The 13,196-nt window shown below is 45.4% G+C and overlaps 1 protein-coding gene across 1 annotated transcript in view; it reads left to right on the top strand.

Moving 5' to 3' along the window:
* Positions 1 to 12,767: 12,767 nt before the first annotated feature.
* Rora (RAR related orphan receptor A) overlaps positions 12,768 to 13,196 on the top strand; it is a 674,381-nt gene continuing 673,952 nt past the window's right edge. Inside the window, exon 1 of the mRNA XM_021237123.2 lies at positions 12,768 to 13,104. Coding sequence (XP_021092782.1) covers positions 12,939 to 13,104 — 166 coding nt within the window. The 5' untranslated portion in view covers positions 12,768 to 12,938. The remainder of the gene's footprint in view (positions 13,105 to 13,196) is intronic.

Below are 13,196 nucleotides of genomic sequence, written 5' to 3'. Positions count from 1 at the left end.
ACCCTGAACCAAGGACAGAGACCTTCATTGATAAGGTTGTGTTTGTTTGTTTTGTGATCCTGCAGACTGAACCCAGGGTCTTCATACTGAGCTACATTCTCAGCCCTTTTTAAATTTTGAGTCAGCGTCTTGTCTCCTGCACGTTTCATGTGGTTTATCCACTGTGGTCTCATAAGCCCTGTGCAGAAGGCTAGCATGATTACAGCCCATGTGAAGGAGGGCACTGAAGTTGCAAATTCAGGCCTTTCTTACTCCAAAGTCTGTGCATTAACCATTAGAGTATAACACCATATGGTGGCTTTATTAACTCGACCGTCTCCCTCATGGGCCCAGAGTTCTTCAGTCTTATATCAGGGCAGTTTCCTATTCATTTTGCACTCTCAGCCTGCAAGCTAAGACTTGTCACCTCACAAGCTCTGGCCCATTTGCACTGAACCCTCCTTTCCTCCAAGTGCCCCTTGAATGAGGTGCCATATATAAGATGCGTAAGTTAATTTTGCACGGAATATTTTGAAAAAGGGAACCGTGTCATCATCTTCCTGTTGTAGACACAGACTCATAACCTCAATGGAATTTCCTCAGGTCTTCCCAAGTCCTTGATGGAAAACGCCTCTGTGAAGAAGTTCCCATGCAAGGGTGTCCCTGTGGTCACCTCCACTGTCGCTCTATCAAGTGCTGGCCATGCTCCCCTCTGGGGACATGCTCAACTTGTCCTTCCCTTCACCTTCAGTGAGGTGAGCCCACGGGACTGGCTTTGGCCCACGCAATGTAGACATAAGTGACTAATGTCAGCTCCACGATGAAACTGTAAGAGTCCACATTTGATTTCCCCTAGTCCAGTAACCAGTGGGTTTAAAAGGTGGCTATGAAGAGCAGATCCCCATAGCTGACCTGCAGTGAATGTTACTGTCAGCGAGACACTAGCATTTGTCATTAGGAACTCTTAGCATCTGCCAGTAGATTGATATAGTACTTCAAGCCCAATGCAGTGACTCGTGGTGTGGTCATTTCACATAGCAGAAGGGAAGGAATAGCATCAAACAGGGCCTTCACCCCAAAGCTTTTGATCCCACTGGGAACTTAATGACTGTCATCAAGCTTAAGAAAGTCTCACTCAGAAGATACCATGGATCATTTGTCCTCCATCTCCACTGGGTGGTGAAATGATTGAAATTAACCCAAGCTACTGCTGAAGAAATGTATGTTGGTTGAACAGACATAACACAAAGGTCGGAGGGTAGAGTGACATTCCAGAACCTCCTTCCTGAGGCCCTGTTGACATCTGCAGAGACGTCCACCAGGCTGAGGAGGTTGTGAGAGAGTGCTGGGAGGAGGTGGACCTATTGCTCCCAGAGACAGTTTGGTGGCTTTATGATTTTATTATAGCTTCAATCCTGGCTGGTTAGAAGATTCATTTATACATTTAACCAGACTTTCCCAGGGTGAAAACTTCCCCCAGAGGTCAGTTAAACACTTTTAGGGATACAATCAGTCTATGAGGCCACCAGGGTATCATTCGCCACATCGCAGCAGCAATTTACCAAATGGCACCCTCGTGGCCGAGAGTGAGCGTGCACATCTGTAAGGAGCTTCCTGCAGGTCCAGGGAGGCCTGCTCGCAATTCTCCTGGCCATGCATGGACAGCCAAGGTGGACGATCGGAACAGCAGGGCCTCCCGGTGTCTTTTGTGTCCTTATCCCGTCTCACACTTGGCTGCTGTGTTGGTAAAAGGTCCCCAAGGTTAGCTAGTAAGGGAGGCAGGTGCGAGCTTTTCCCCCTGGTTAGGATCACCTCCCATGGGCACCTTCCCTCCAAGAGGCCTGCTGCGTTGGCAGCCACTTTCTGCCCAGGATCCTACCCATCAAGGGCTCTTCCTGGGCCACATCCCCAGGAAATGGACCCCTGACTTAGCCTTGCCTTCTCTCTCTTACTTTATCCTCATGAATGTCCCCCTGTCTTGATGTTACACTAAGGATCGGTTGGAACAGTGCGTGAAAAGACTTAAGGTGCTAAGCAGAGAAGAAACATCAACTGCTCTTGTTGCTTGCTATCTACTGTGTGTGCCAGGCGCTGGAGTGCTAGAGGCAGAAATGCCACGTCGTCCTTATACTGAGGAAACCCACGAGTTTGGAACAGGGATTCTCTGTGGGTCCCTGAACTCCTGGGGACTGATCAACCCATATTCAGACCTCTTTGAGGGGAAACTCTGGGGCCCATTAGCTGGGAAGGAGCCCCCCCAAGTGACTCTGACCCATGCTCAGCTTGAAAACCTCTCTTGCTCAATGTTAAAGCCCTGGGATCAATCCTCTGTACCAACACGCATGTGCACACACACACACACACACACACACACACATATACACACATACCCACATACACAAACCCTGCTGGCCACAGTGTGGCGGGGCACTTGTGTAGAAGGGGAAGGACCCCCTGGGAGCAGTAGGCTGCCCAGTAAGAGGAGGGAGGCATGCCACTTCCCTGTCCACTGCTTTTCCTCTTCTCCTTCATCCCTGTCCCCTTCTTTCTGTAGTTCCTTCCTAACACACACCCTCCCTAGTCTCACTATCCTATACAGATTGAGCCCAAGTTAGTGCTTTGGGAAGGACTTGTCTGACTGACAAGGAAGCTGTTGTCCATGAAGGCAATGATTTATTCAGGAGCTCTGCACAGGCCCAGCAGAAAGGAAGTGATCAAGGGCAGGGCTGATGTCACTCTGCAACTGAGGGAAGGGGCGCTGTCACATAGCTCTGCCGCCAAGAGTTGGAAGATACTGGTCTTTTCTGTGTGTCCCACTTCCCCCAGCCATGACATGGGGGTAACAACAGGAGCTGCCTCACTGTGCTGGTACTCGGGACATACATATAACGTGCAGAGAAAAGGTCTGCGCCCCGGAAAGGTGAGTGGCCAGGAGCTGTTAGTACATAAACATGAAGGGTGACATGACATGACAGCCCTGGGACTTAGACAAAGGCTTCTCCGTTCTCTTCTCTTTCCACTCATCTATGCCCTCTTTCCTTTTTTCTTTTCCTTGGTCTGAGATTTTAGCTTCATTTTTGTTTTTCATTTTATTATTGTTTGCATTTGAGAGAAAATGTGTTGTGTAAACATGAGCACTAGAATTAAATAGCCCTATGTTGAGGGCTTACATTTGCTGAATATTAACTTGGGAGGTCTGGTCAGACTCTTCACACAGCTGGGCTAAGTTTCTCTGCAAGCAAAGATGGAATGAAGTAGTTCCTAGCTCTGAGGATTTCATGTGCTGGTGTCAATGAGCAGCCTCAGTAAGGTTCACGATATGTGGTTTCTCGTCCCTGAGGCCACATCCCAGGAAACACAAGGTCACAGATCCCAAGTCTGTGCCCGTGTCCTGTGGTACCCAAATCCACCCCGTCAGTGAGATCAAACTAACTCCAGTCCAGCCCAGTGCTTAAGGCCAAGGCTGATTGCTGACCTTGTCCACCCAGCTGGCCACGGTGTGGCTGCCAGTGAACTTCAAAGACTGGCCACCTTCATGCTCACATGCACGGGATGCTTCTGTGTCCCCTCCCACAGCCTGCATCTGGACCCTGTAGATCCCTTTGCTCACATTAAGACGATGGCGATTTAGACACTGTTTTGCCAGCAAGTGATGAGAGCAGCCAGTGAAGCTTGGGGCTGTAGCCTCAGACAGTGGACCAGGGCCCTCAGTGGCACTTGGGGGCCCCAAGCCTGCCCTTCACTTAAACACCCTGGGAGTGACTTCAGACAGATCCCTGCTGAACTCACTTGTTTCCTCCTGTCCTTGAAAGCCTGCCTAACCATCTGAGTCCATAGTATTACTTATTTTCTAATAGACTTCCTTAGCACCAGAACATTCCACCCATAACATCTTCCACATTGAACATCTGCTTTTACCCATCTTTTACCCAACTTCCTCCAACGCTGTGTCTTTTGTAGTGCCAAGTCTTCTTTAGGCAATTAAATGGAATTGCCTAGGGGCCCTCGAAATCATCTAATCCATCCAACCAAAAAAAGGGGAAACCCAGAGATGTTGAGCAATTTTCCAAAGTCACACAGCTTTCTGGCAGCCGTGCTAGGGCTCCTGAGTTTGGCCTCTGCAGTAGAAAGGTGGCCGATGAGGAATGATCCATCCGTGCATGATTTTTGGTCATATCACCATGAATAAATGTGAAGGATAACAGCTGTGCAGACCCAAGGATTTATGTCCTTTATTATGACAACATATCCCCGGGAAGAAAATATTTGTGGGTCTAACTTTCGGATGTGAAGTAAGTGTCACACTGAAATGTTATTGACTCTATAGTGCTTCCTACTCTGATAAATGCATCCAATATGTTCCTGGTGACTCATGTATGTACACAGCAGCTATATTTTTTCCTTCTCAGTAATATTTTTGTTGCTCTACACAGAGCTCCCCTGAAACCCTGCATATGCATTGATAATTAGCCACATCATTATGGAATTTCATCCAGAAATTAATAATGTGGTTATTCAAAATCTCAAGCAGGCTGACAGCCAGCAATCACTTGAGGGGAGAAATAACATGCAAACTGATGGTTTATCTTCTTTCTTCAACAAATGAGCGAGTCTACAAGCCAGACAACATATTGGAACGTGTAGGTTGAACAGTGTATCTAGGAGATCCCTGTAAACAGGAAGGGTTTGCTATAATGTAGATTGGTTCTTTCTTAAAGAATTATTTTTCTTAATAGAGAAAAAAATTATATAAAGGGATGTGATGCAATGTGTTCGTTTTTCACATTGTCCTAAGAGGTTTCACAAGATCCCAAACAGAAAACTGTGAAATAAAATTAACGATGTCATAAATGACATGAAAGCTTTAGGACTAAAAATATGCAGAGACCCTTAAGTGGCAGAAACTCTGCTGAAAAGAAGCATAGTTTACAAAAGGATGAGGATCCTGGTCTTATCAACCTCGGGTATCTCTTTTCCAAAATATATGGGAAAAATCACCCGCCCTTTAGAAGAGACCTTTTATGGTCCTCAGAAATCACTTTAAGGTCCTTTAGAGTTTCCAGGTATTTATATAACTTTCAATGCCAGAAGGCACCAAAAAAGGGAAAAAAGAGATCTTTCTCAAGATCCATCATACAAAAATATGGAAAGAAATGAGATGCAAAATAATAAATAAAATACATTTTCTATGTAAGTACCCCAGGTCTTGCAAAAGCAGATCTGACCTTCAGATGATACAGCAGAATTCTCTAAACATCGCTTCACCAGAAATTGGCACCCATACCAGTGTTTTTGCTTTAAGGATAGATAGGTAACACATTGAATCGCCAGCAATTCATTAGAATTCAACACTGAGAGAATCTCTGGTGATATCTGACCCGAGGCTGCTCACTGGAGACAGCTGAAATGGCAACTGATACAGCCATGTATTTTAATTGTAAAAGGTCTTAAAAGATGACGAGTTCCAAAACTGAATGGGAAAAGGTCCTCCCCAAAGTATTGGTCAAAATTGTGTTTGTTTAATCAGTGCATTTGGTTGAACAAGAGTGATTCTCAGACTTGTCTGCTCATTAGAGTTACCTGGGGAGCCTTTACTACGCCCAGCCTGGGCTGCACCGAAAACTAATTACAGCAGAATCTCTGGGGGTGGAACCCAGGCATGAGCACCTTTTAAAGCTCCCTGGGTGAGTACAGTGCCAGCCAAGCTTTCAATCCTCTGATCTAGAGAAAAAGACACCAGAGTGATGGAATTATTCGCTTCCATTGTTTACTCCCCTCACAGTAGTTCTACCCACTCCCATCCTTGCTGTGGTCTTTTGGTGGATAGAATATACTTCCCCAGCCTTTGACTTTGAGTTGGGTCATATGACTTATTTTGACCAATAAGATGTTAATAATGTAATGCTTGTGCATAAGCTTGAACTGTGCTTGGTGGATGGGCTTTCTCTCTTGTGCACCTGCTTTTGGCTCCGAGTGGAGCGTTGCTCAGTCTGTCACTGACCCTAGAAGAATGAGAGTCTGGTAAAGCAGAACTAAGCTCAACCAGCACCTGGAGCTGAGCTTGGTAACTCCAGCTTGCCTTTGGATAAAAGAATGAAAAAGAAGTGTTTATATCAATAAGCAGGGCAAAGTTTGGGGTGGTTTATTTGGCTGTATAGTTCAGAGGTAACTGATATGCCTAAAATGGAAAAAAATATTTAATGTGTGTTCAAGAACATGCTAGGTAAACGAATACTTTTGCTGGCATTAGAGGGTCACAAATCAGAAGTTCCTCTGAAGAAACATTTGACCCACAATATCCACCATGTTGTGGCTTTTTGGAATAGCACTACTGTGTTTGTCACCCTTCTGATCTGTTAAGCAGAAAATATTTCTGCTGATTTCCTACTCAGCTTCACACAGGGCCTCTACCTAAATATCTGTCTTCAGCAGGGCAGAGCTGGCCTTCTGAATCATCAATGCCCCAGGCTAGTTGGACAGCATTTTTTTCTTTTTCTTCTTCTTTTTTTTAAAAAAAATTCAAATTTAAGTTTCATCCAAGTTTTTCTAGAAGAACAACAATAAAAAGCCTTCTCTATGTAACTACCACCAAAATGGTGAGACATACGTAGACTCACAGTAGGTTCTTACATGGGGCTGGAATTCTGTGGGCTGCTACCGTCATAAGCCATAGAGGCACAGTTCTTACTCTCTTAAAAAGAACTCTCCTTTAGAATCCGTGGTGTCCACATATGTGCACTCATGAATCAGATGCTCTTGTATCTAGGACAGTGTTCTCAAACTTGAGCATACATCAAACTCACCAGGAAGGCTCATTGCAACAGACTGCTGCACCCCACTCGGAAAGTGTCTCACTCTGCACGTCTGGCTGAGTCCTGAGAATCTGAATTACTACCAGCTGCTTGGTCACGCTGCTGCTGCTGGCCTGGGGACCACACTTGGAGAACCACTCATTTGGGGTGAAAAAGTCTGTGTGTGTGAGAGTTTCCCTCTGGGACATTGCCTCAGAAAAGAAAGGTTCTTACGTATTTCCTTTATTGGAGGTGTTTGTGTACAATACTGGGAAATACAAATGGAGCAGCAAACTCAACTCTTTGGAAAACACTCCTATGTTCCCATATTTACTTCCTAAATTTGTATCTTTAGCCCTGAGTCTAGGAAAAACAATGCATGAAATGCCTCCTTTTCGGGGACACTTCCCTGATTTCTCTAACAACAAACACCAGCTTGTTCTGAGGCTGTTTACCTAAACCCATTCCAAGGCAGGTGATGTTTGAGCTCTTAAGGTACAGGTGCTGACGGCCTTGTCTTAGGCCCTCATAGAGAATGTACGATCTATCTGATTCATCTTAAAATCCCCTACAGTCATTAATGTATTTTTAAAAACAAAATAAATATTTATAGAAGCTAAGACTTATGAGTGAATTTCTATAAAAGGGTGGCTCAGAAGTTCAAACGAATAAAACTTAGCATTGTCAAACGCAATTACCATTAACCACACATGGGTACTTAATATCAATTTAGTGACAATTAAATAAAATTAAAAATCCAGTTCCAAGCTACAGTAACCCAGACAGTATGGTGTTTGCAAAAGAATAAACAAATGGACCAATGAAACAGAAGATAAAATAGGTACACATATATATTGTCAACTGACCTTTGGCAGAGCCACAAAGACAATACATACATTGCCAAATGTAGTTCTCCTTACTGAAGCTCTACAGGGGAATATAGCTGCCCAGGACAGGGCCCTTCCTGCTACATACCTAGAGGGAGAGGCTGTTGTGAAGGTCTGTGGGCAGTTCAGGCCTCGTCTCTGAATGATTTTAGGACGGGTACATAATGTCAGTTAGTATAGCTGTGAACATCCTACATTCCCTGTAAGATCCATGTCTTTCTCCCTTCTCTTTAGCATGCAGCTCTGGTCTCCTTATAAGGACCAAAAGCACAATTAAGATTTTCTAAAATTTTATTTTATTAGTATATGTTTTTGCTGCATAATCATTTGTTTTGGGGAACTATCCATCTATCTTTCTATATAGTATCTTAATCATTTTTATCCCATTTCTCTACTTTCTCCCCTCTCCTCACTTCTCTAGATCCCTCCTTCCTCCATCCCAGAACATCTACCTCCCTGTTTCTTATCATCTCTCCTTTATTTTGCTCTTTATATTTTGCGTTCCTCATATAAGAGAAACAATGCCACGTTTAATCTTCTGTGTCTGATGTATTTCACTTAGCATTATAGTCTCCAGATCCATCCAAGATTTTGTTAACTCTTGGGCCAGGACGTCTCCAGCTGTACCCTAACAATTACACTTAATAGAGTGGCAGCACACCTACTGTGTGCCAGAGGTGTACCCTGCTGACCCTGTCCATTATATCTGTATAAGCCGTGTAGTAATTTTAAATTTTCTAGTAGGCAAATTTTGAAAAAGTTTAAAAGGGATGAGATTGAGTTGCATAATATATTTCATTTAACCCCATATCCAAACCATTGCTATTTTACCATGCGACCAATATACAATTAATGCAGCTGATGAACTGGGTGGCTCTGAGCAAGTCACCTGTCTGCATTTTAGGGTCCTCATCTATGCAGTGGGCTGGGGTGGGGTGGACACTAACCACTTCCATCTTTCTCTTTTCTTCTCTATGTCTACCAAACTTGGCTCTCCTGTTTCCACGCAGGAGGATCTCAGCTTCTCGCTGCTACTGTGATGTTGACAAGGGGTTCCTCTGACCCTGGTTTTTCTTGGTGGGCAGCCACCCTGAATGCAACCCCTCCAGCCAGAAGAACGCCCTCCCATGCCAAACAGGAGGGCAGCATTTGCCTTCCAGTTAGTTTCTTCTGTTTTCAGCATATGGCCCAGCTTCAGCTACTCCATGAAGGAAAAAAAAAAGAAAAGAAAAGAAAAGAAAGAAAGGAAGAAAAAAAAAGAGCCTTATTGTCCAGGCACTCAGGTTTAATTTTCTGTCTTCTTTGTTCTTATGCATGTTGTAGAAAGCTCCACACTCCCAAGGAAACTCTTCTGTATATTTCCATCATTTTCCTTCTCTCTCTCCCTCTCTAAGAAATGCAAGAAAATAACTGTCAACTTTTTTTGCATACATAAATTTTAACAGCCCATACATGTCAACTAATCTTTTATCCCAGGAAGGAAAGGCTTATTTCAAGTGACTGAAAGTTGCAATGCTTAGGTTTTCATTCTTGTTGTATAATGGAATCACTGTGTGGGCATACTATTTTATGATTAGTTCATCCTTTGCATTCCCCAAATCCACTAACTCTAATAAGTGCCTACTATGTGCAAGACCATAATCCCTGTTGGCAAGAAATATATTTTCTACCAGGGAGGTTGAGGCAAATGCTAAAGCAGCTGTACCACAAGGCAGATGGGACATATCATTTCCTTAAGAGACACACAAAGCACTCAGTTCAAACACTGTATTTGTTTTGGGGTAAATCAAGGAATGCTCCACAGAAGAGTCATCATAGTCAATGGACCCTGAAAGAAAGGTAGGTTGCAGTATACCAGGAAGACAGGGAGGGCACTGAGGGAGAGGAGGCACCTATGTGATGAGTACTAAGGGAGGAGCAGGAGAAGGAAGAAGAGGAGGAGCAGAGAAGGAGGTAGTATGTGGCCTGAGCCGAGGACCACACCTGCATTGTAGAGATTATGTAAGGATGTAAAGCACATTGGCAATCTCACACTGGCCTGAGACGCACACTTCCTGTCCTCCACCCCTGGGAGACAGCATTAATCAAACTCAGCCCACGTCTTTGCAACCAACCTCAGGAGCACCCCCTCAACCCCATGAGATCAACTTGCCATCCTTGGTGTAGGAGGGCAGTGATAAGTGAGGTAGAGCCTTGAATACTGTACTGACTAGTTAGTAGTTAATTGGACGGGCAATGGGGAGCCATTAAAGTGTTGTAAGCAGGAGAGTGACATGGTGGGAAATGAGAGCTGTAGTTCAGGGTAATTAACTTGGCAGCGCTATCTGGAATGGATCAGAGTGGTTACAGGACTGAAGGCCAGTTATTTGGAAGGTTACTGCAATGGTTTGGGTTAGCAATAATGGCTGGAACCGGATGCATGCAGAAAGGAAGTGCAGATGTCATAAAGGATGAATTTATACAGCTAGGAAAGTATGTGAGGAAAAGGAGAACTAAGTGTAGGAGTGAGAGAAAGGAGTTGATTACCATAGGGTAGAATAGACTTAATATCTGGAGAGGAGACTGGGACTGGCTAGGGGGCAGGGAGAGTCCTTGTGGGGTTGGGGAGAGTAAGAGGAATGGCCAAACAAACAAACCAGCAAACCTGGATTCAGGCTTATTTCTTCTACAAAGCCCAGCTCTTCTAAGCCTTTGCCTGTCAGAGAAGTCGGTGGTACAAAGTAAAATAACCATTTTTAAGCACAGAGGGTTGCCCTTTGTCAATGAGCAGAATGTAAGGAAGGCTCCCACTTCTCCAAATATTTGGAAAATTGGCAAGCCTTAATTGGTAATCAGGAAAGGGGCGTGAGGGAAGGAAAGAAATGTAAACCTAATCACTGTGCTTTTCAGATTTCAAATGCTTCCCCAATCCAGGTAATTTACACTTTCATAACAATGATTGACACTCAAGGAATGTATCTAACTTACTTTTATTTTTCCCTTGGGGAAAGCAGTCAAGTTCCCAATTGTTTTAAATTGGAGAAGCAGTAATTGTTTTAGAGAGTTAGAGGAAATGGTTTTTAGGGGCTGGGCTGTCTCTGTGAGGGGAATATGGTCTCTCTTAATTGATTGAAGTCAGTAGGGCCATTTTCCTGGAAAATCTATTCAGGGTGACCAAATCTCACCTTAGTTAAAGGAGAAGAAAAAAAGGAATCAACTGAATACCTAGGGGAACAGATTTAACCAAAAAAAAAAAAAAAAAGATATGTCAACAAGTTGCGAGGGATACTTTTCCAGCTACTTGTGTCCCAAGTAGAATTATTGGTGAAATTTAACATGAAAGTATTTTTTAATATTCTAAAATAAATATGGGGCAGTAAATGGATTTTGAGAGGCTTGCTATCCCAGAGGAAGTTGTTTATTAAACTGCACACTTGCAAGTATTTGTTTACTTCGAAAAGTCAAGTGCAATCAGCTAGGGTCAATTGCATCAAGAACATTATCAACAGGCAAACCCATGGCAAATGTTGTGAAGGCTGCGCTGGAAATTTCAGCTTTGATACACAGGGAAACCCACGCATCTGATTTGGGATAGCAGAGCCAATCCTGGCATTGTGTGCAGGTGCCAACAGACAGGCTAAAACCAGGGATCCTTGTAGAGACCGGATTAAGGTATCAGAACTGTTTGCATCTCATTTACATCACCCTGAAGAGAAGTTCACAGGTTTGCTGATTAACACACAGACCATGGCAAAGAGCTTGTGTATTTGGAATCAGATCAAGATCAGTAGCATTAACACCAATCATGTGTGAAATTCAGCACAGGGAGGTTCCCCTTATATCACTGGGCCCCTCCCCGCTTCGTTTTTAAAGGCATTTTTCCAAAGTAGGAGGTTAGTAAGAACGCGTTTTGCACTTGTCTCTCTCACCCCACTCCCTTAGACACTCATATTTATGCCACCTTCTGGTATGTAATAATATTCTTTATTGTCAAAAATTTTCAAGTTTTCTGAAAGGAAGTGGGGGTGTGTGTTAAAAATGGACTGATTTCATCAGTGTCTTAGCCCGCAAAAGGAAATGGTGGATTGACAGTTGAGGCAGAGCGATCAGGCTACCAACCTTTGAATATTTTCCATGCACCCATTTGGTATTGCTCCTTTATACTGGAGTTTTAGGGTGAAGACACTGTGTAATCTTCGGCTTTTCTTGGGTTTCTTGAAGTTCATAGGGGTGTGTTTTGGTGGGAGGAGAGTAACAATGGTACCTACCAGGACAGGACTTACTAGGAGCTGTTAACTGAATTTATCATGGACTCATTATCACAATACCTCTCCAATCTGGCTTATCTTGTATGGGTGAGACTATGCATTTAATTGCAAAAGTACCAGTGGGAATCGACAATCAGCAGCCACCATGTGGCTTACTTCATCTAGTTTAGATAGTCACCAACCAAACAGGCCAAAGTTTTCTTCCGTAGAAAGTGCTTTGCCAAATGGTTTCTGGATACTTCGCGGAGGAAACAGCAAAAGGGCTGAAAACGACCTCTTCCATCAGCCAGAAACTGGCTGTCCATGGCGATTCTAGACTCACACAATGTGTTTCAGACGCAGACTACCTAAGATTAGAAACCCACTGGCCGTCTCATCCCAAAGTAAAAAGTGCCACGACCTCGTTCTCCTATTCTACTCTTTCTTTGGGCTTCCAAGTCCTCCTCCGTTTCCAGGCAGCCCTGGGTAGGGAAGGGCAGGCGGGGAGCTACCTTCGATGCCTCCACGCGGGCTCACCGGGTTTGTCTCCTCCCAGGTTGGCTGCGGATGGGGCTAGTTCTGCTCCCGAGAGTCTCAAAAGTAGACACACAACCGTCTCTACGATTTTCATCTCTGTCCCTGGGCCGAGCCCAGGGGAGGACTAGGGCGCAGGAGGCCCTCCCCTCCCCTTCCCCCTCTTTTCCCCACCTCCCAAAATCGGCAGCCAGTCGCTGGCTGTCGGTCTGGGGTCTGGAGGGTGGGGAGTGTGGGTGTGGGGGCCGGCTGCAGCGACTCTCGCTAGCGCTGCCTGTGGCCAGACCGCCGCCACCCGCGCGGGGCGCACACCGCCGTCCCCCGACGCGACGCGCGCTCCCTGGCGCACTCGTCCGCCGCCGCTTGCTTTCTCTCTCCTGCCCTCGCCGAGCTCCTTCTCCCTTTTTTTTTTTTTTTTTGTTTTTTTTTTTTTTTTTGGTACCATAGAGTTGCTCTGAAAACAGAAGATAGAGGGAGTCTTGGAGCTCGCCATCTCCAGCGATCTCTACATTGGGAAAAACATGGAGTCAGCTCCGGCAGCCCCCGACCCCGCCGCCAGCGAGCCGGGCAGCAGCGGCGCGGATGCGGCCGCCGGCTCCAGGGAGACCCCGCTGCACCCAGAATCCGCCCGCAAGAGCGAGCCGCCCGCGCCCGGGCGCAGACAGAGCTATTCCGGCGCCAGCCGAGGTAGGAGGCGGCGAGTGGGGCTGGGGAGGGGGCGGCAGGGCGGGGGGCGGCCGGAGGCGGCGCCCGGGGCGCGGGGTCCGGGGGCGCGTGCG

The sequence above is a fragment of the Heterocephalus glaber genome, unplaced genomic scaffold, assembly GCF_053883595.1.
Source record: "Heterocephalus glaber isolate CG9 unplaced genomic scaffold, H.glaber_assembly_v1.0 deba00001689, whole genome shotgun sequence".
NCBI lineage: Eukaryota > Metazoa > Chordata > Mammalia > Rodentia > Bathyergidae > Heterocephalus > Heterocephalus glaber.
This window is presented reverse-complemented; position numbering and strand designations above follow the sequence as displayed.